Source organism: Lynx canadensis, chromosome E2, assembly GCF_007474595.2.
Source record: "Lynx canadensis isolate LIC74 chromosome E2, mLynCan4.pri.v2, whole genome shotgun sequence".
NCBI classification, from domain to species: domain Eukaryota; kingdom Metazoa; phylum Chordata; class Mammalia; order Carnivora; family Felidae; genus Lynx; species Lynx canadensis.
The window spans coordinates 11,807,120-11,829,299 of record NC_044317.1 but is presented as its reverse complement, the minus strand read 5'-3'; the positions used below and the strand labels follow the sequence as shown (position 1 = coordinate 11,829,299).

The 22,180-nt window shown below is 41.4% G+C and overlaps 2 protein-coding genes across 2 annotated transcripts; one reads left to right on the top strand and one right to left on the bottom strand.

Annotated features, from left to right (window-relative positions):
• The first annotated feature begins 22 nt into the window (after window positions 1-22).
• On the top strand, window positions 23-9,006 carry LOC115502492 (TERF2 interacting protein). The gene is made up of 3 exons (XM_030297903.1): window positions 23-807; window positions 5,227-5,351; window positions 7,805-9,006. Exons 1-3 carry the CDS (start codon window positions 126-128, stop codon window positions 8,207-8,209), a joined length of 1,212 nt encoding a protein of 403 aa, XP_030153763.1. The 5' UTR covers window positions 23-125; the 3' UTR covers window positions 8,210-9,006.
• A 3,481-nt stretch (window positions 9,007-12,487) lies between these two features.
• Window positions 12,488-20,173, bottom strand: DUXB (double homeobox B). Its single transcript, XM_030299244.1, is given in 7 exon segments — window positions 12,488-12,877; window positions 12,973-13,050; window positions 14,056-14,210; window positions 14,572-14,610; window positions 18,902-18,976; window positions 19,214-19,300; window positions 20,170-20,173. Coding segments are annotated over 7 exon segments (828 nt in total).
• Window positions 20,174-22,180: the final 2,007 nt, after the last annotated feature.

The window sequence follows — 22,180 nt, the reverse complement described above, 5'->3', positions numbered from 1 at the left end:
TGCTACTGCGCAGGCGCAGGGCGGGGCTTCGCGGCCGACGCGTCTAGAACCGTCGTTCGTTCGGGTTCGCTCTGTGCGTCAGAGGCTTGTTTGGGGGATCGCTGTTGTGGTGCCTGGTGTCAGCTATGGCGGAGGCGATGGATTTGGGCAAAGACCCCAACGGGCCCACCCATTCCTCGACTCTGTTCGTGAGGGAAGATGGCAGTTCCATGTCCTTCTACGTGCGTCCTAGCCCGGCGAAGCGTCGGCTGTCGACGCTCATCCTGCACGGCGGCGGCACCCTATGCCGGGTGCAGGAGTCTGGGGCCGTCCTGCTGGCCCAGCCCGGGGAGGCGGCGGCCGAGGCCTCGGGCGACTTCATTTCCACGCAGTACATCCTGGACTGCGTGGAGCGCAACGAGAGGCTCGACCTGGAGGCCTACCGGCTGGGCTCGACGGCCGGCCAGGCCCCCGAGACGAAGCCCGCGGCCCCGGCCAAGGGGGGCGCCGCCGCCGCGGTCGCCGCGCAGCCCGAGCCGCAGCCGCCCACGGGGCGCATCGTCTTCACGGACGCGGACGACGTGGCCATCTTGACGTACGTGAAGGAAAATGCCCGCTCGCCCAGCTCCGTCACCGGCACCGCCTTGTGGAAGGCGATGGAGAAAAGCTCGCTCACCCAGCACTCGTGGCAGTCCATGAAGGACCGCTACCTCAAGCATCTGCGGGGCCAGGAGCATAAGTACCTGCTGGGGGACGCCCCAGTGAGCCCCTCCTCCCAGAAACTCAAGCGGAAAGCTGAGCAGGACCCCGAGGCCGCCGATAGTGGGGGTGAGGTCTCTGCCGCGAACGCGGGAGCTCTTGCTGCACCTGTGCGGGTGGGGGCGGGGCTCCTCCCCCTTCGGTCCGGTGTCCATGTTGGCGTCTCCGGTAGCGTCGCCCGGCCCTCCCCCCTCCCCTTTAGACATCCGGGTAAAATTGCACCATTTTCTACTCGCACTTCGATTTACTTTTTTCCGGTAGCTGACGTGGTTTGATGCTCAAATGGTACAAACAGGCTAGGTAGACATTCCACCTGATTCTGGCCACCAGCTACCCAGTTTTCTTCCCCGGAGGCAATGTGTTGTTAACCGTATCTTTTCCAGAGGCTGGTTTCCAAAAATACTTCTCTCTGTTCAGGTAGAGTCAGTGTAAGCTTTTTCAAAGGCATGCCAGACCAGTTTATTTTCATGTTTTGGCGTCTATGCGTATTCACAGAAGGTTCTCGTCAGTTGGAATGATCTTCCTTGTCTCGCTCAGGTGAAGTGCGTTTTTAATGTAGTTGAACTGAACGTTGGGATTCAGGTGCGGTTAGGGCGTCAGTGCAAAACTGTTAAGATGCTTCACTTTTCATGTAACCGGTATCGACAGGTTAAACTGACCTTTTTGTTTAAAGAAGCATGTCCCCCACCCCCACCCCCCCCTTATGTGGCTATTCCATATAACATTTCGAGATGGGGAGGTAAATCTGTTTCTCCTGTTCAGCATGCTTAGTAGGAATTTTGTTTTTGGTAAAAGTGACATTTCAGATTCATTCATTCAACAGATATTTGAGTGCCAGACACTGTTATCCTGCTGGGATATAACAATAAATAAAAGTCCCTGCGGTCATGGAGCTTAACATACTAGCTGGGCAGTGGTAAGTGCTATAGAGAAAAATAAAATCAGGGTAAGGGCTGGGGAGGAGGTTGTTTTCTATAGGGTGATAAGGCAAGTCACTATAAAAGCTTGTATGTGAGCAGAGACCAAAGGAAAGAGCAAGCCAGGTGGTTATCAGTGGGTGTTTCAGGCAGAGGGAATATTGAGTGCAAAGGCCTGGAGGTGGGAATATGGCTGGTGTGTTCTTGGAGCAACAGACTAGTGTGGCTAAAATGGACTAAAGCAAGGGGGAGAATTCTAGGAGAGAGGACAAGGTTATGTGTATGGGTGAAGTAGATCGCATGGGGCTTTGCTTTGAAATCCAGTAGGGTTGGGACTATGGGCAGGCCATTTGGAACCTTGGAGAAAATTAAGCTGGATTCATCCTACTGTAATTTAATTTTGATGATCAGAATTTAATTGTAAAAATTAAAATTCTAAAATCACTAAGAAAATAAGGATGAGGGGCACCTGGCTGGCTCAGCCAGTAGTGCATATGACTCTTGATGTCAGGATTGTAGGTATAGGTTCAAGCCCTACCGTTGGGTGTAGGTATTATTTAAACAAACAATATGGATGAGTATACTTTTTTATTTTTTAATTCTATTTATTGATCTTTTTTAAAAATTGAGGTACATTTGGCCTACAGTGTCAGTTTCAAGTATACAACCTAGTAATTCTACGTTTTTATATGTTGCAAACTGATCATCACAGTAAGTCTGGTTTTTGTCTGTCTCCATACAAGTTAATACGGTATTACTGATTGTATTCCCTCTACTGCATGTTAAAGCCCCCTGCCTTATTTACTTTGTACCTGGAAGTTTGTACCTCTTGATCCCCTACATCCATTTTGCTGCCCTGTCCCCCATGCCAACCCTCTTCCCTCCCTGTTCTCTTTTTCTGTGAGTTTGGGTTTTGTTTTGTGTGGTTGGTTTTTTTAGATTCCACTTATCAGCGTGCTGTTTGTCTTTCTCTGTCTGACTTTTTTCACTAGCATAATGTCCTCTAGGGCCATCCATGTTTGTTCCAAGTGGCAAGATTTTGTTGTTTTTTGTCTTGTTTTGGTGGCAGAGTAGTATTCCAGTGTATATGCACATCACATCTTTATCGGTGGACGCTTTGGTTGTTGCCATATCTAGGTTCTTGTAAATAATACAGTGAAATTGCAGTGAACGTAGAGTTGCATGTAGTTTTTCACATCGGTGTTTTCATTTCCTTCAGATTGATACTCCAAAGTGGTATTGCTCGATCCTATGGTAGTTCTATTTTTAATTTTTTGAGGAACTTCCATACTATTTTCTATAGTGGCTATGCCAATTTACATTCCCACGAATAGTGCACAAGGGTTCCTTTTCTCCACATCTTTCCTAATACTTGTTATTTCTTGTCTTTTTGATAAGTCATTTTGCAGGTGTGAGGTGATACTTCATTGTGGTTTTCATTTGTATTTCACTGATGATTAGTGATGTTGAGCATCTTTTCATGGGCCTGTTGGACACTTGTATGTCTTTGGGAATACATCTATTCAGATTGCTTATTTTTAAATTGGAATGTTTGGGGTTTTTTGTTATGAGTTCTTTATTCTGGCTATTAACCTCTTTTTGGATTATTGGATATATGACTTGCAAATACTGCTTTCTATTCAGTAGGTTGCCTTGAGTATATTTTTTAATATGTGCATGGTGATAGTCCTGAAACCAAGAAGATTTAAAAAAAAAAGTTGTATATATGTGATTACTTGAAGTTAAAAACTTCTCATCATAAAAGTCAGCAAACCAGAAAAATATTCCTAATACATTGGAACAGAGTTAGTTTCCTTAATGTCCAAAGATCTTGCAGAAGTTAGTAAAAGAAAATCTAGGAGAACAATGAACAAAAGAAATGGAACAAGAAGTTTCTAGAAAAGGAAATAAATGGCAATAAACAAATGCAGAATATGGTTATTAAATAAAAGTAAATTAGACCCTGAACAGAGGCATGATATAAGCCATGGACTTCTGACCCATGGAAAATGAAATAACAAACGTGCATGGTGATGTTTTTCAGGAAAGTGAACGAGGAAATGTTGTATTTTGTCTATCAGATTGACAAAAATTAACAAAGTGGGTAATATCTACAGATACTGGGTAAAATAGACATTACATAAAATTTGTCCTTTTAACCATTTTTAAGTGGTCAGTTTGGTGGCCTTAAGTATATTCACATTGTTATGGAACCATTACCACCATCCGTCTCCAGAACTTTTTCTTCTCCTAAAACTGGAAAACTACCCATTAAACACTGACTCCCCTTTGCTCCCTCCCCCTGACAATCACCATTTTACTTTTTGTCTTTAAGAATTTGGTCTTTCTAGCTACCTCATGTAAGTGGAGTCATATATTTGTCCTTTTGTGATTGGCTCATTTCACTTAGCACAGTGTTTTCGGGGTTCATCCATGTTGTAGCATGTGTCAGAATGTCCTTCCTTTATAAGGTTGAATAATACTCCACTGCATTGTGTATACTACGTTTTGTTTATGTGGTCACCCATTGATGGACACTGAGGTTGTTTCCGTATCTTGGCTGTTAGGAATAATGCCGCTGTGAATATGGGTGTACTAATACCTGCTTGAAACCCTGGTTCCATTTGTCTTGAGTATACAGAAGTGGAATTGCTGGCTTATGTGGTAGTTCCATGATTAGTATTTTGAGGAACCACCATGGTATTTTCTGGTTATGTGTTTTAGTCCCTATATAGTTTGTGTAACCACCACCTAAATCAGGATACAGAACAGTTCCATTACAAAAAACTTCTTTCTGCTGCCCCATAGCAGTCAGTTTTTGTTAAGTGGAAAAGAGAGCACAGTTAAATGCTAAGAGAACAAAGTAAAACAGAAAGAGGAGGTTGCTGAGCTTTAGGAGGGCCTCCTTTCTGTTAGATGGTATGTGGTAGATTGTGATGTACCTTCCACATCTGTCTTCAGCTGGGAGAGCTGCTTCTCCCAAAGTCTTGACATCTTAGGTTGGCTAGCATTTAGGGACTGATCTGTGCGGAGTTCTGCCATGGCTCCCACATCCCAACACAGTCGATTCTGAAGGGACTTCCTAGTTCAGACTTCCCTATGGTTTCAACTGAGGCTTTGTTGGAACTCTTTGACAGCTCAGCTTCCCTCTCTGCCCACTCACGCTTTCTTCTCAACAGTGGTTTTCCCTGGGTCACTCCCTACTAAACACCATGTGTTAATCTCCATCTCACAATCTGCTTCCCAGAGAATCCAGTTTATGGCAGTTTTGTTAATTTGCACTTTGGATAAATACAAAGCAAAATATGAATTATGCTTGAAGAGTATTTTTATTTTCCATATTACAGTCTAAGGAATATATCACAATTTGGATAGTACAGCTCTTCAGAAGCAAGAGTAGACATTTCCGAACATGTGTATTTTATGTTTTTTTTATCTTGATCAAAAACTGATGTCTTCTAATAGGAAAAAAGGACAGGCTCACTTTTGGCTCAGAGTTCGCAGAGCACTGTATTTTTGGTTTCTGCAAAAGATGCTAATTGTAATCTGGTGCTGTTCTTTTCTTTCATAGAACCACAGAATAAGAGAACTCCAGACTTACCTGAAGAAGAGTATGTAAAGGAAGAGATCAAGGAGAATGAAGAAGCAGTCAAAAAGATGCTTGTAGAAGCCACCCGGGAGTTTGAGGAGATTGTGGTACGTAGACTAGATTTAACTCTTATTTTCTCTCCTTCTATTCTTCTTCTTTAAAATTGGTTATGGCATTTAGTTTTTGTACACCTAAGGCCCTGAAAGGTAAGGTTCGGAGTGGGAGAATGGAAAGTGGGACTGATCTTGGTTTCAGGCATGCAGTTTTGAGGGAGGGGCGTGTGGGTGGCTCATGCTGTTAAACATCTGACTCTTGATTCTGGCTCAGGTCATGATTCACTTGTGATATCGAGCCCCCTCGTCAGGCTCTGCGCTGGGCATGGAGTCTGCTTGGGATTCTCTCTCTCCACCTCACTCTGCCTTTCTCCTGCACATGTGTGCATGTGTGTTCTCTGTCTCTTAGAAAAAAGGGGGAGAGGGAGAAAAATTGGGGAGAATTATTAAAAAATTTTTCTTTAGTGTTTGTTTATTTTTGAGACAGAAAGAGAGAGACAGAGTGTGAGTGGGGGAGAGGTAGAGAGAGAGGGAGACACAGAATCCCAGGGAGGTTCTAGGCTCTGAGCTGTCAGCACAGAGCCCTATATGGGGCTCGAACTCATGAACTGTGAGATCATGACCCAAGCCTAAGTCAGATGCTTAACCACCTCAGCCACCCAGGTGCCCCTGATGGAAATTATTTTGAAACAGTAGACAGCATCCTATTTTGGATACTTTGATCACAGTGTAAGGTTTTCAAAGTTAAGACTGTGGATTTATCTTTTGAAAATATTTTTGTGCTTCTCAGGAAAATAAATGCAATTTTTGAAGGAGTTTAATTTTTTTTTTAAAAGCAAGTTTAGCTTTTTGTGTATTTAGAGTGGTTTTGGGATTTTTTAACGCTTTCTTATTTGGTCTAGCTTCTGATACTCTGTTGGAGTCCCATATTTGATCATAGTTACAGGGAAAGGCAGGAACTATAAAGTAGTGAGGAGTAATTTAAAAGAAAGACTCAATTATATGTGCATATTTTTTCCACGAAAAAGGATCTTTTAAATTAATTTTTCTTATTGTAAAGGGAAGTGATCAGGCCTCATTGTTAGGAAAATAATTTAAAGATCTGTAATTGGTGAATGAAGGAATGCACAAGAATTGGCAGAATTTAGTGATTGTTGCCTTTTGAAGTCTGAGTTTTGTTTTATATTTGGTCAATTTTCCATAAACTTTGAAGTGCAAGCATGGTCTACGTAGGTTTCTTCTCACATAACGTGCTTTGTAATGTGCCTAAATGTAGTATAGTACGGAGACCCTAGTCTGCTCATACATCTGTGTGTTTTGAGTAGTTAAGTGAAGGCATTGGTATGTACTGGGGATGTAAGTGATGAGAGCAAAAGAGATACAGTTCCTGTCCTCAGGGAGCTTACAATCTGACACTGAAGCCAAAGTTTTGGTTTTTTTTCTTTATTTTTTATTGTATTTATTTATTTTTTTTACGTTTATTTTGAGAGAGAGAGAAGGGGACAGAGGATATGAAGTGGCCTCAGCAGAGAGCCCAGTGTGGGGCTCAATCTCAGGAACTGCGAGCTATGACTTAAGCCAAATCTGATGCTTAACTGACTGAGCCACCCAGGTGCCTCTTTTGTTTTTTTTGTTTTTGTTTTTGTTTTTTTTTAATTTTTTTTTTTTTTCCCTCAACGTTTATTTATTTTTGGGACAGAGAGAGACAGAGCATGAACGGGGGAGGGGCAGAGAGAGAGGGAGACACAGAATCGGAAACAGGCTCCAGGCTCTGAGCCATCAGCCCAGAGCCCGACGCGGGGCTCGAACTCCCGGACCGCGAGATCGTGACCTGGCTGAAGTCGGACGCTTAACCGACTGCGCCACCCAGGCGCCCCTTGTTTTGTTTTTTAAATGTTTTTATTTTTGAGAAAGAATGAGAGAGCGTGAGTGGGCGAGGGGCAGAGAGAGAAGGGGCTGCACAGAGGATTCAAAGTGGGCTCTGTGCTGACAACTTTGGCATTGACAGCAGCTAGCTGGATGTGGGGCTTGAACCCACAAACCGTGAGATCATGACCTGATCCGAAGTTGGACACTCAACCATCTGAGCCACTCAGATGCCCCTGAAGTCAAACTTTAAAAAATGATCTAATGAACGTGTGTGTACACGTGGACATGTATGCACATACACATATTTTTCATTGTTTACTGTAGCTTCTCATGTTCTGTTGGAATACCATAGTTGTATGTATACATGTATATGCACATAATGTACACATAAGCACACTTATATCCCCCATTTACATACACAGACACACCCCTCCCCTTAACCCATCATGTACGTAAACTTACATACACACATGCAACATGAGTAAGTATAAGAAGGAGCATAGCGTATTGGAAGAACTGAAGGAAGTCCAATGTGATTGGGGTGAAAAGGGCAAGCAAGGTGGTGGGAGAGACTAGATATTGCAAGAGTGTTTGGGACTTGGTAATTAGGAACTGGTCGTATTCATCACTTTCTCTAGGTTGACGAGAGCCCCGATTTTGAAATACACATAACAATGTGTGATGATGATCCACCTACACCCGAGGAAGACTCTGAGACACAGCCTGATGAGGATGAGGAAGAAGAAGAAGAAGAAAAAGTTTCTCCACCAGAGGTGGGAGCTGCCATTAAGATCATCAGGCAGTTAATGGAAAAGTTTAACTTGGATCTGTCAACAGTTACACAGGCATTCCTAAAAAATAGTGGTGAGTTGGAGGCTACTTCCTCCTTTTTAGAGTCCGGTCAGAGGGCTGATGGGTATCCCATTTGGTCCCGACAGGATGACTTAGATTTGCAAAAAGATGACGAGGATGCCAGAGATGCATTGGTCAAAAAATTTGGTGCTCAGAATGTAGCTCGGCGGATTGAATTCCGAAAGAAGTAATTGGCAAGACAATGAGGAAAGAAAAAAGATGTGGCAAGAGAGGTTAAAAAAAAATTTTTGTCAACGTTGTCGTTGGAACTGACACTTGTCTTCTGACCAATGCTGCCATTGCTCTATGAGTCTTAGATTTTGTAGCCAAGCAGACTTGTGTAGGAGGATAAAAGTAAAAGACATTTGACATATTCAGAGTTGTCCCTGGCAGTATCACTATGTTCATAAAGGGAAATCCACACCAGACAGAGGTTGGTCTTTGTAGTAGTAATCCTTTTCTGAACGGAACCCTTGCTGTATATTGGTTTCAGGAGCTAGTGACAAAGTCAAAGGAGGAAAATAAAGAGCCTCTATCTTTTGGCAGAAACTCTTCTAAATTATGATAGATTCCAAATCAAGGATCTAGATATGTGGAAAGATTTAATTACAAGGTTTTGAACTTGGACGATCCTAAACCCTTGCATCACCTAGTGAGCTCTGATTTCTAGACTGCTTTGAAAATCCCATATTCCCTTTGCTAACTTAATACTTGGGGACCCTGCTCCTTTGGCTGTTCTTTTCTTTCAGTCTTTGTCAGTCATACTTGTAGCACGTGTTTCTTTATCTACCACCCAGTTTTGTTTAAAAACGCACACAAAACCCTAGAGAGTCTTAAGAACAGTCTTACTCAGTTATCAGTAATGTGTTTTTATTTATTAAAGACAATTTTGTGCCAAGGACTGTGTTAGATTTATATATTAGTGAATTGATTCCTCTTTGTTGTGTTACTTTTGTTGTTGAAAATAAAAAGAACTTTGAATCTCCAAGTGTTTTCTTTGATTGTATTCATGAAACCTTTTCGATATAAAAACCATAAAGGAACTGACGTTTCTTGGCTCTTAATTAGGTCAATAATGAACAAAATGGTTCCATATTAGAACTAGTAGGCCACTAGAAGGATGCTAGATTTTCTGGATGGAGCAGAGAGAAGATCTGCGTCAAGGACTGTGAGGGACGGGAGAACACCATGAGCTGCTGAAAGCCGAAGGGTGAGAAGCCAATCAGGAACCATCAGGTGTGTAACAGAAGGTGTCTCTGCCCTACCCGTATCCCTTGGGCACTTACATTCCCGCACATGCCACAAATAGGGGTCCTGCTGCAAGCACCTTCTTTTTTTTTTTTTTTTTTTTTTTTTAAATTTTTTTTTTACGTTTATTTATTTTTGAGACAGGGAGAGACAGAACATGAACAGGGGAGGGGCAGAGAGAGAGGGAGACACAGAATCTGAAACAGGCTCCAGGCTCCGATCTGTCAGCACAGAGCCTTATGCGGGGCTAGAACTCACGGACCGCAAGATCATGACCTGAGCCGAAGTCGGCCACCCAACCGACTGAGCCACCCAGGCGCCCCGCAAGCACCTTCTTAAGCTGCTGGGAGTGGCTTTCGGCTGATGGCGGATGAGAATTAGAGGATGCATATCCAGCTTCCTTGCTGTCCAGAGAAATGACACAACTGAATATTTGAGACGCACCCCTTGAGTGAGATAATGGGTTCCATACCATCTTTTAAAGGTCCCCAGTAGAAACCAGCATGGTTGCCCAGAGTGGTAGTTGTTTATGAACGCACTCTGCATAGGCTTCCTTCTGTGGTTTCACATCTGCACTTTCCTAATAAAATGCATCGTGGAATCCTCAGTTAAACACGAATTCTTAGAGTCTGCTTCTGGAGGAACCCATTCTAAATCAAAATGCTTCACTTTGCCCTTGAGTATGTTGAAAGGATAAAACTATTCCCAGGAGTACCTAGCTCACTCCAGGAGTAACTTTTAAGTGGATATTGGGAAGGGTTGGGTGGTAGGTATTTGTTTAAAATGTGTCGTCCAATCAGGTATGACTCTAGAGTGGTTGAAAATCAATACTTCGTGTGTGAAACGGAGATGTCATTTGGGATGTTTATACCTTAGTAAAGTTTGTACAGCTTTACAAGCCTAGAAATTTGTTTTGTCAAACCATGTGCAAAAGGGTCTGATTCATTATATCTAGACTCTGAAAAGATACTTAAACTAAAGTACTCATTATAAACCAGTAACTTCCAAATATCTGTTTTTGTCATTTATCTGGTGTTTTACTTTTTAGGCTGGGAGATAATATGTGGGGAAATAAATTATCAAGTATTTTTGGGAGCACAAATCTAAGCAAGGAAAATGAGTTGGATCTTAATGGCTAATGGCATTGAGCTATGGCTGCATCTGCTCCATAGACCAGCTGTTCAATTCCTAAAGTTAGGATACCTCTCCTTTAATCTGCCAGATTCTTATTCTTTGGGTTTTCTTTCCTTGACTTCTTGAGGCTTGTGCTCTGGGAAACATCATTTGTTACTCATTTTAGCTCTTGAGTTAGATGCCTTCCTCACTATTTTCCGCTAACCCCACAGTTGAGCTTTTCAAATTCTCTAGGTCTTAAATAACTTGTACACCTTCATTAGTGGCAGAAACATTTCTTTCTGTCTCCTCTTTGCAAACTGCAGCAGTGGGCTCTGCTCCTGGTATTCGGTTTTCCTTTGTTCCGTATCCCTTTAAGCAGGTATGGTTGCATTTTAAAAGTTTAAGCTGACACTTGGATTGTTGAGCTTTTCTCTTGTTTTGGTCTAATGCTGTGTGCTGGATTATATGCCCCCTCTGCCTATACCTGTAAGTTGTATTTAATTGCTTGTAACAGAAAACTTCATCTAAAGGACTTGAAACAATAAGGGAAATAAAAAGGGGATTTATATCTTATATGTATAGGAAGTCCTGAGGTAGTTACCTTCAGGATTCTCTCTATTTTTCTGTTCTGCTGTCCCTGGCTTGTCTTCTAGGCTGCTTCCTTCATGGTCAAAAGTTGGGTGCAATCTTTCTTGGAAGCCCCTTGATTTCTCATTGGCCAGAAATTTGGCACATGCCCCTTCCTAACTCTTCCTAAATGAAATTGACTGGGTTAACTTAAATCATTCAAAGTCTATTTTTCTTGGGTTGCAGTTTGTGTAACCTTCCCTGAGAATGTGACATGAAAGGGAAGGTGAATACCCAAATAAGAGTTTGCTAAAAACTTGTACAAATTCTAGTCACCTTCTCCAGGAATAAGAAGATCCATCCAGGAGTGGAATGTTAATCACTGTTCTCATCAAACCTGGACCTAACCTTTTGAGTTGGTTCAAACAATGCAAATTGATAAAATTCAAAGATGTTTTTATAGCACTAAGGTAAATCCACATACATCTTCAAACACCAAAATCTACTTTGAGATGTATTATCATTTCAGAAGAAGAGAGAAGACTGAAAATTTTATCCCAGTTTTAGATTAACATGTTAGACTAAGTGGTTGTATGGTGTTGCTACTGTATTTTCATTGTGATTTTTTTTTTTTCTAATGTTTTAAGTAGTCAAAGGAAAAACAATATAAATGAAGAATACTCAGTATTGTGGATTTAATGTAATTCATTTAATCGTTCTCTTATTGGTAGATAGTGGGATAGTTTCTGGTTCCCAGTTGAAACCCTCAGAGCTTTGGGGAAAAGCTCACTTTTATGAATTCACATTATCAGGAAATACACTGTCCTTTGATTTTCTGCATGACAAACTAATTTCAAGCTGGCTTTCCCATCTTGCTAGGAAGCAAAGGAGTGCTAATGTGTCAGCACGTAGATATGTTCTTGCTTGGGTATGGTTATAGTTCATGCAAATTCCAGATTGGTAGACATGGTGATTAGAGAGCAGGTCATGTTTGTTAGTGAAATGCTTTTGTTCAGAAGGATTCAGCAGACCTGTCTACTGGCCTGTGGTGCTTCCAGAGGCTGTATGCAGCTTAGAAACCATCCTTTCTTTATTCAGTGAAGTGAATATAGAAGATAACCACTGCCCACAAAACAGTTAAAACTGCCTTTTGTGTTTCCAAGTGGTTTCTCCTTCCTCTTGCATTAATCTTGTCCCAAACAGGATGACTTCATTATCCACTGTCCTTTAAATTGCACTGATTTGCGTCAGAAGAAGAGAGGTCTGGACCAGGTTCTGAGAATGACTTCTTTTTCTGGAATCTCAGGCCTTGGTAAGCTTTGTAGCATATGGAACACAGCCTGAAAAGCATCTTCACTGAATCACAGTTGGGGTCCTGGAGGGTCCTTTTATTGTGGGCCAGGACTCAGAAAAGGTACCTGTTCCTGAAAATCTGTGGATAACAGTTGACATAAAGGTTTGAGGTTTCTGCACATTGCTGGTGAGTTGGCCAAGGGAATGAGATGGTTGTCCAGTTGACTGTGCTGCAGATGAGTGTCTCAGTGTGTCCCTCCTCGAGGATCCCACTTTGCAATCAGAGTCTGGCAGATTTCATCCCACCATTGCAGAATATATGTCTCCTGCCCCAGATCCTGCAGTTGGTGGTTTTGGTGCTTAGGATGAGGCTGAGAGTAGTCCTTCAACTGTAGTACTCCTGTGTGCTTCTATTCTTTGTGATTCTGGCACTTTTCTTGCTTTGGCGGCCGGAAAGGAGCCTGAGTATCTGAGACTCGCAGAGTTGATGGTATTGGCCGGTAATTCCGAGGAGAGTAGAGAATTCTCTCTGCATAGTCTTTATGGGCTGTACCATCATGACGCTTGGTCCTTGGTTCACACAAGAGACAGAGGACTCCTGGGATGGGAGAGGAGCAGGTAGAAATGTTTGGTTCCTACGGAAAAAATGGGAGGAAGCAAAATGATGAGACCTGCCTGGGAAAGTGGGCAGATCAATTTGGTGGTGCTGAGCTGTCAGACCTGGTCTTGCATTTGGGCTGTCTGCCAAGGAATTCATGGACTCACTTCTCTGCCTTGGGTATAGAGATCTTTAATTCTGAAACCACATCTATGTGAAGAAAAAGACAGTGTCATAAGACAAGTGATTCTGGCTCGGTTTCTCATACTATGTAAAGCAAAGGGGCTATTAATACAGGCCCCATTATCAGGATGGGGTGTGTGTGGGTGTGTTTCATGTGAAATAGAACTATTGCATATATATGTCATTAATTACTCTGATTCCTGTGTATAGTGTGTATGTATATATGTGTACATATGAATGTGTGTATACACATACAAACACAAAAATTGAGGTCCTAACACACTTAGCAATCAACTATAGGTGGATTGAAACTGGTTGAAAAGGCATATGCTTTAGATTCTTCCCTTTAATTTCAACATTGGATCAGCAAATAAGTTTTCTTGACCAGGTTGACATTTATCTCTTTGCCAACATGTGTATAAGAATCCCAATCTTATATACGTGGTTATAAATAAATCTGATCAAGGATTAATTAACACACTGTACTGGTAAACCTATGAATGTGTTTCCTAGTCATGAGCATTTAACATACACTAAACCACTGTCCTCATAATTTTAGAAGGTACCCAGTGAGAGTGATTTTTTTCTTTCAACTGGAGGACATTGGACTAAGTCTGTAGATTTTTGAAGCTGTCACAAGTTGGTGGAGGGGTAGGTAGGGTATTTGGTTGAGGCCAGGAATGCTTAAAAATACTGATTAGGCGCAGGACAACCTCATAAGAAAGGAATTATCTGGACCAAAATGACCAAGCAGTGTCAAGCTGTAGAAAACCTGACAGGGTATTCCCCAAATAGATAGTATTAACTTTCATATTTCCCCCCATTTTTGCTGCTGGAGATTCTAAATGGTTATCACACTGACCGAATTCTTCATTTTGCAGGAATCTGACTTGCAATGCTAGATGTTTACCAATCCACACTGTTACCCATGATGATTGTGATAATCTCAGGTCAGTTTTTCAGCAGCCCATCAGAGGGAAATATAACATCACTTACAGGTAGAACATATTTGGTGCCATAGACAGAACTTACTTGAATTCTTGATTCCTGAATGTCTGTTATTTTAGCCAGTTTTTTCCTGGTTGTAATATCAGGGAATTGGTTCCTCTCAAAAGCTTGAAGTAGGATATGTGATTGAGGTCTTGTGATGGATGTCCAGTCTTCTCTGGCTGCTTTTGGTAAGTATTCTAAAAGAGAACATGGAACAGAAGGTGTCTTTTAGGACAGTTCTCATATTTGAACTGAAAACTTGAACCTAGGAAGATAATGCTGACACTCCCCCTGAATCCCTGAGGTTGACAGAACAGGATGCCACCCTGCTTAGAGCAGCAAGACAAAAGGCCCAGAGCCTTGTGTGCTAAGAACCTGCCTGTCGCACCCAGCTGTGGGGCCATGCTTTTATTTCTGACGCTAGGGTGCCCAGAACAAGCTGTAAATGCCTCCTAAGATAATGATTTTTTTGTCGAGAATATGGGCACAACATGCAGAGCCTTTTTCACTTTCTCTGGGATCCACTGAAGAAACCCATTTGGACCAGTGGATTCTTACCTTGAGACCGAGGCAGCTGATTTTGTTCCTGGGTTTCATCTTAAGGAGCATCCAAATTCCAATTGTCTTTGTTTGGATCTGAGGTTTTTAAGTCAAATCTAAGTGGGAGAAGATGTTGAAGTCATGTAACTCAATCTGTGTTGTTCCAAGTATCAAGGCAAGGCAATTAAATGAAATTGATTTGATCAACTGCCATTGGGATAATATCCATAAAAAAAAAGTGATGTATTATCCTAGGAGTTATTATGAGCATACAATTCAAGACAGCATTTCTTTTATGGTCATCCTCATGGTATCCCAAGTAAAATTCCCTGATTGAAGAGACACTGTTCTATCAAAGGAGATCGATATTTCTTTTTCTCCCTTTCCCTCCTCCCATCTCTCTCTCATAACATGTCTTCTATGTGTGGATGTCTTTTCTTGGGCCCTATCATCTCTTCATAAGAAGTACCATTTTATTTTATGTAATAAACACAGAAGAAATACCATTTTATTATATATAATACATACGGAATTGATTGTGAAAAGAATTTCTTTAGATGGGGAGTAAATTAGCCATGGTCCAAGAGCTGTACTAACATTCATCCACATTCCCTCTTATCCCATAATCAGCAATAAGTAAGGAGACTTCTAGGACCCAGTACACCTTGCTGTGAAACTCTTCTCACTAATATAACCATTTGAACTCTTTCTTTGTTTCCTCATTATTGGAGTCAGATTTGCAGTGTACTTTCTAATTGTTTTATTTTGATAATTTGCAATAGGAATTAGGGTATTAATGACAACCAATATTTAACAAATCACTCTCTTATCCAGGCATTGTGCTAAAAGGTTATCTGTTTTCTAAATGAGAATATTTGCAGGTAAGCCTTAAGCACATCACCAGATAGTCCCATAGTATGTACTTTTATTACTGGGAATTGAATAAGCTATCTCTTCACACCCAGAACTAATGCATGAAGAAGAGTAAAACATTTCTCTCCAGCATCCCCTCAGACTGAGGACCTTCTAGCCAATGGCTTATTGGAGGCTCTGTGCAAACACAAAACTAGGAACTCATAATTTTCTTCTAAAAGCACACTTTTATTGATCTTCATTGTTTTAAATGCTGTTTGGTATAATTGTTTACAGCTATCGAAGAAATCCAACTTAGTTTAATTTTTACATCAGTACCATTCAAAATAATACAATATGGGATTTTCATATACTTAAAATTTTTTTAATTAAATTATTTTTAAGTTTGTTTATTTTGAGAAAGAGCGAGCACAAGCTGGGGAGGGGCAGAGAGAAGGAGGGAGAATTCCAAGCACAGAGCCTGATGTGGGGTTCAAACTCACAGACATTGAGATCATGACTTGAGCTGAGATCAAGAGTCAGATGCTTTATCAACTGCGCCACACAGGCACCCTGTTCCTTTTTTAGTTTTGAGAAACAGTATGAGCAGGGGAGGGGTAGAGCGAGAGGGAGACACAGATTCAAAGCAGGCTCCAGGCTCTGAGCTGTCAGCACAGAGGCCAATGTGGGGCTCGAACTCATGAACCTTGAAATCATGACCTGAGCCAAAGTCAGATGCCCAACCGTCTGACCCAGACCTCTACTTCATATGTATGTGTGAAAATCACATTTCAGGTGTTTAAAAAAACCTAGCCTGAAAATTGGGAATTTATGTGAGTTCTTGCCCCACAGTTTCCTCATAATTACGTATTAATCATCATTCTGCAGGATATATCAGAACATTTTTTTAAGATTTTTGTTTTTTAATTTTTTTAAAGATTTATTTTTGAGAGAGAAAATGCGAGTGGAGGAGGAGCAGAGAGAGGGAGAGAGAGAGAATCCCAAGCAGGCTCTGTGCTGTCAATGCAGAGCCTGACATGGAGTTCGATCCCACAAGCCGTGAGATCATGACCTTTCTCACGTTGGACACTTAGCCAACTGAGCCACCCAGCTGCCCCAAAGATTTTTATTTTATTTTATTTTATTTTATTTTTTTAAAGATTTTTTATTTTTTATTTTTATTTTTTTTAATTTTTTTTTTCAACGTTTATTTATTTTGGGGACAGAGAGAGACAGAGCATGAACGGGGGAGGGGCAGAGAGAGAGGGAGACACAGAATCGGAAACAGGCTCCAGGCTCTGAGCCATCAGCCCAGAGCCTGACACGGGGCTCGAACTCCCGGACCGCGAGATCGTGACCTGGCTGAAGTCGGACGCTTAACCGACTGCGCCACCCAGGCGCCCCAAGATTTTTTATTTTTATTTATTTTTTCAATATATGAAATTTATTGTCAAATTGGTTTCCATACAACACCCAGTGCTCATCCCAAAAGGTGCCCTCCTCAATACCTATCACCCACCCTCCCCTCCCTCCCACCCCCCATCAACCCTCAGTTTGTTCTCAGTTTTTAAGAGTCTCTTCTGCTTTGGCTCTCTCCCACTCTAACCTCTTTTTTTTTTTTTTTTTCCCTTCCCCTCCCCCATGGGTTTCTGTTAAGTTTCTCAGGATCCACATAAGAATGAAAACATATGGTATCTGTCTTTCTCTGTATGGCTTATTTCACTCAGCATCACACTGTCCAGTTCCATCCATGTTGCTACAAAGGGCCATATTTCATTCTTTCTCATTGCCATCTAGTACTCCATTGTGTATATAAACCACAACTTCTTTATCCATTCATCAGTTGATGGACATTTAGGCTCTTTCCATAATTTGGCTCTTGTTGAGAGTGCTGCTATAAACATTGAGGTACAAGTGCCCCTATGCATCAGTACTCCTGTATCCCTTGGGTAAATTCCTAGCAGTGCTATTGCTGGGTCATAGGGTAGGTCTATTTTTAATGTTTTGAGGAACCTCCACGCTGTTTTCCAGAGTGGCTGCACCAATTTGCGTTCCCACCAACAGTGCAAGAGGGTTCCCGTTTCTCCACATCCTCTCCAGCATCTATAGTCTCCTGATTTGTTCATTTTGGCCACTCTGACTGGCGTGAGGTGATATCTGAGTGTGGTTTTGATTTGTATTTCCCTGATAAGGAGCGACGTTGAGCATCTTTTCATGTGCCAACAGGCCCTGTTGGCCATCTGGATGTCTTCTTTAGAGAGAAGTGTCTATTCATGTTTTCTGCCCATTTCTTCACTGGGTTATTTGTTTTTCAGGTGTGGAGTTTGGTGAGCTCTTTATAGATTTTGGATACTAGCCCTTTGTCTGATATGTCATTTGCAAATATCTTTTCCCATTCCGTTGGTTGCCTTTTAGTTTTGTTGGTTGTTTCCTTTGCTGTGCAGAAGCTTTTTATCTTCATAAGGTCCCAGTAATTCATTTTTGCTTTTAATTCCCTTGCCTTTGGGCATGTGTCGAGTAAGAGATTGCTACGGCTGAAGTCAGAGAGGTCTTTTCCTGCTTTCTCCTCTAGGGTTTTGATGGTTTCCTGTCTCACATTCAGGTCCTTTATCCATTTTGAGTTTATTTTTGTGAGTGGTGTGAGAAAGTGGTCTAGTTTCATCCTTCTGCATGCTGCTGTCCAGTTATGCCAACACCGTTTGTTAAAGAGACTGTCTTTTTTCCATTGGATATACTTTCCTGCTTTGTCAGAGATTAGTTGGCCATACTTTTGTGGGTCTAGTTCTGGGGTTTCTATTATATTCCATTGGTCTATGTGTTTTTTTGTGTCAGTGCCATGCTGTCTTGATGATTACAGCTTTGTAGTAAAGGCTAAATTCTGGGATTGTGATGCCTCCTTCTTTGGTCTTCTTCTTCAAAATTACTTTGGCTATTCGGGGCCTTTTGTGGTTCCATATGAATTTTAGGATTGCTTGTTCTAGCTTCGAGAAAAATGCTGGTGCAATTTTGATTGGGATTGCATTGAATGCTTTGGGTAGTATTGACATTTTGACAATATTTATTCTTCCAACCCATGAGCATGGAATGTTTTAATCACTATCCCAGTGTAGGGCTTGAACTCACAACCCTGAAATCAAGAGTTACATGTTCTAGTGACTGAGCCAGCCAGGTGCCCCAGTATGTATCAATACTTAATGATACCATATTATTATAGTGTCCTAATTTCCTAAATTGCCTAAATCTCAAAAATTGATGTATCTCCCATTGGGAGATCCTGAACCAGTATATTCTTCTCCTGTCAGTGAATATACCCAGTCGGTATTTCCACAATTGGTGAAAGATACACAGTTCTTGCTTTTAGTATACAACAATAAAAATCTTCTGAGTAACATACCTGACATCAAAGAATTACCTGAGAGTCTTGATCCCAGCATTTCTCTTTACCTGGAATCTGACAGATCATGAAATAGAAACCTAATGCTTATGTGAATTTTACACTCTGGAATGCCAATTTCCTTGCCCCATTGTTTCCTGGTAGCTTTATCAGCATAAGGGTTTTGTTCAAACGATGCTTGGAGGTTATCCTTTTTTATTTTCATTAAACATTTTTAAAAAATGTTTTATTATCTGTTGTTGACAGAGAGACAGGGTGCAAGCGGGGGTTGGGAGGGCAGGGGCAGAGAGAGAGGGAGACACAGAATCTGAAACAGGCTCCAGGCTCTGAGTTGTCAGCACAGAGCCCGATGTGAGGCTCAAACTCATGAACTGTGAGATCATGACCTGAGCAGAAGTTGGAGGCTTAACCAACTGAGCCACCCAGGCCCCCCTTGGAGGATATCCTTTTGACTCTGGTTGTAAACAGTCTTGCCTTGCCAGGTTTCTTTTTGTAGTCTGCCTGGTCAAGAGAAAATGGGAAGAGGAGTACGAAGGATATGTTTATGGATTAAAAACTCTGTGTGAACATATGTCATATGTTTTTCTAGGATGAAAGCCTGTAGGTTCATCAATGATTCTATATATTTTTAAAAATTTTTTTAAAAGTTGATTCATTTTGAGAGAGAGAGTTGTGGTGGGTGTGGGGGTGGGGGTGGGGAGAGAATCCGAAGCAGGTGCCACACTATCAGTATGGCACCCAACTCAGGGCTCAAACTCACAAACCATGAGATCATGACCTGAGCCGAAATCGAGAGTCAGATGCTTAACCAGCTGAGCTTCCCGAGCACTGCAAGTGTCTGACTCTTGATTTTGACTCAGATTATGATTTCACAGTTAGATTGAGTCCTAGTTCTTGATAATGAGACTCACATTGGGCTCTGTGCTGTCAGTGAGGAGCTTGCTTGGGATTCTCTATCTCCCTGGCTGCCCCCTCCCTCATGCTTTCTCTCTCTCTCTCTCTCTCTCTTAAAAAAAAAAAAAAAAAAAAAAAAAAAAAAGAGGAGAACCAGGTGCCCCATACATTTTAAAGGTAGGTGTTCCATATATATGCTTTTCTCCATTTACAATGTCAACTTTGAAACTTTTGACAACCTACTTGTGGGACTCCTGGCTGTTACTTTAAATGCAAAATTCCAATCTCCAATTTTAAAGCACCCATCAATCCTCTAACAACTTATCAATGCAAAATAGCTCCTGTTCCAACCATCTGTCCCTCTAATTATGATTGTGATTTAACTTTTATAAACTCTGGGAAATAAAGCACATGGCATTACTGAAGAAGAGAGCAAAATGCAGATGAAAATTTGCCACTCGCAGTGCTGTTCAAACCCATCTTGGGAAGAGGTACCTGGACTCCGTGGAGGTCACTGGGCAACTGAGCAGCTCTGGAACACCACAGGCTTATCAACATCAAGTGTGCCCCACCCATTTCTTATATACCTTTCTATCTAATCCCTTCATTATTGTTATTTTAGAAAGAAACTTGAAGTAATCAGATTAAGAGGAAGTACAGATTCTACCAGGCAGTTTTAAAACTTTAAAGATACCCTAATATCTTTCCAAATATGTCTTAGAATCTGTGCTCTCTAGTGTACATACACTATGCAATTTATATATATATATATGCAATACATATATGCATTTATATATTTAAAACATTATGTTCTCCATGTTGTACTCATGCTTTTTAATTTTGGCTTGATATTATTTATAATTTTGGAAAGATCTACCTACATTATATATATTTTTTATTTATTGAAAATAATTTTTAATTGTTTATTTTTTAGAGAGAGAGACAGCGCATGAACTGGGGAGGGGCAGAGAGAGGGGGAGACAGAATCCGAAGCAGGCTCCAGGCTCTGAGCTGTCAGCACAGAGACCAGTGCGAGGCCTGAACTCAGTAACCGTAAGATCGTGACCTGAGCTGAATTTGGATGTGTAACTGACTGAGTCACCCAGGCACCCTTTTTTCTTTTCCTTTTTCTTTTCTTTTTCTTTTTTTTTTTTTTAAGTTTATTTATTTATTGTGAGAGAGAGAGAAAGTACAAGTTCGGGAGAGGCAGAGAGAAAGGGAGAGAGAGAATCCCAAGCAGGCTCCGCACTGTGAGTGCGGAGCCTGATGTGGGGCTTGAACTCACGAACTGGTTAAGTTAGATGCTTAACTGACTGAGCCACCTAGGCACCCCTATATTTTTCATCTTTTTTTTAATGTTTATTTTTGAGGAAGAGAGACAGTGCAAGCAAGGGAGGGGCAGAGAGAGAGACACACACACAGCATCCAAAGCTGGCTCCAGGCTCTGAACTGTCAGTACAGAGCCCGACGTGGGGCTTGAACTCACAAACCATAAGATCATGACCTGAGCCGAAGTTAGATGCTTAACTGATTGAGCCACCCAGGCTCCCCTATACGTTTTTTAAGTTTATTTTTCTTGAGATAGAGAGGGAAAGAATCCCAAGCAGGCCCTGCGCTGTCACCATGAACCATGAGATCATGGCCTGAGCTGAAACCGAGTCAGATGCTTAAATGACTGAGCCACCCAGCCACCCCCCAGAAATCTCATTCTTGCCTATCCAAAGGCCACAGTTCTATAAGCCAATTCTTTATAACAAATGTCTTTATTTGTACATATGTATATATACATGTGCACACACATGTATGTATAATTTCACTAGTTTCCTGTGAGTTCAGAATGCTACTGATCCTCTTTCTCTGGTTGAGACCAAATGATACAGAAGTTAGTACTTCAGGTCACCTGACCAGGCAAAGAATCGACACCATGTGAGGTGTGTTGCTGAGGTCAAAGGAAATTTGAATTGGCAATGGAAGAAAATAGCTACTATCTTGGACCATTTGCAGAAGTGAGGACATACTAGTTATGAGAATTTTGCTATGAATTTGTACATATATTAAAATATTTTTTTGTATTCTTCTCACAGTTATTCCCTAATGATCCAGTATAAGGTGCTTTAATAATAGTTAACTTTATAATTATTTTAAGTAGGCTCCACGCCCAACATGGGGTCTGAACTCAGGACCCTGAGATAAAGAGTGGCAAGCTCTACCAGCTGAGCTAGTCAGGCGTCCCAATAATAGTTAACTTTACATCATCATATTTAAGGAGCATCAAAAAAGAAGGATGCACATCACCCAAGGGTGTTGCATCTTTTTTTGGAGAAAGGATTAGCTTGTTTCTATTGTAATCAGGATAGTTGTGCCGTATTAGGCAGAAATTGCACTTTGTTGTAATTTTTTAAATTTGGAAATCATTTATGGTTCTAGGAGAGGTGTATGGTTTATAGCTAGGCAAGGTGTAGCCTGAGATGGTGACTTTTAAGTGTC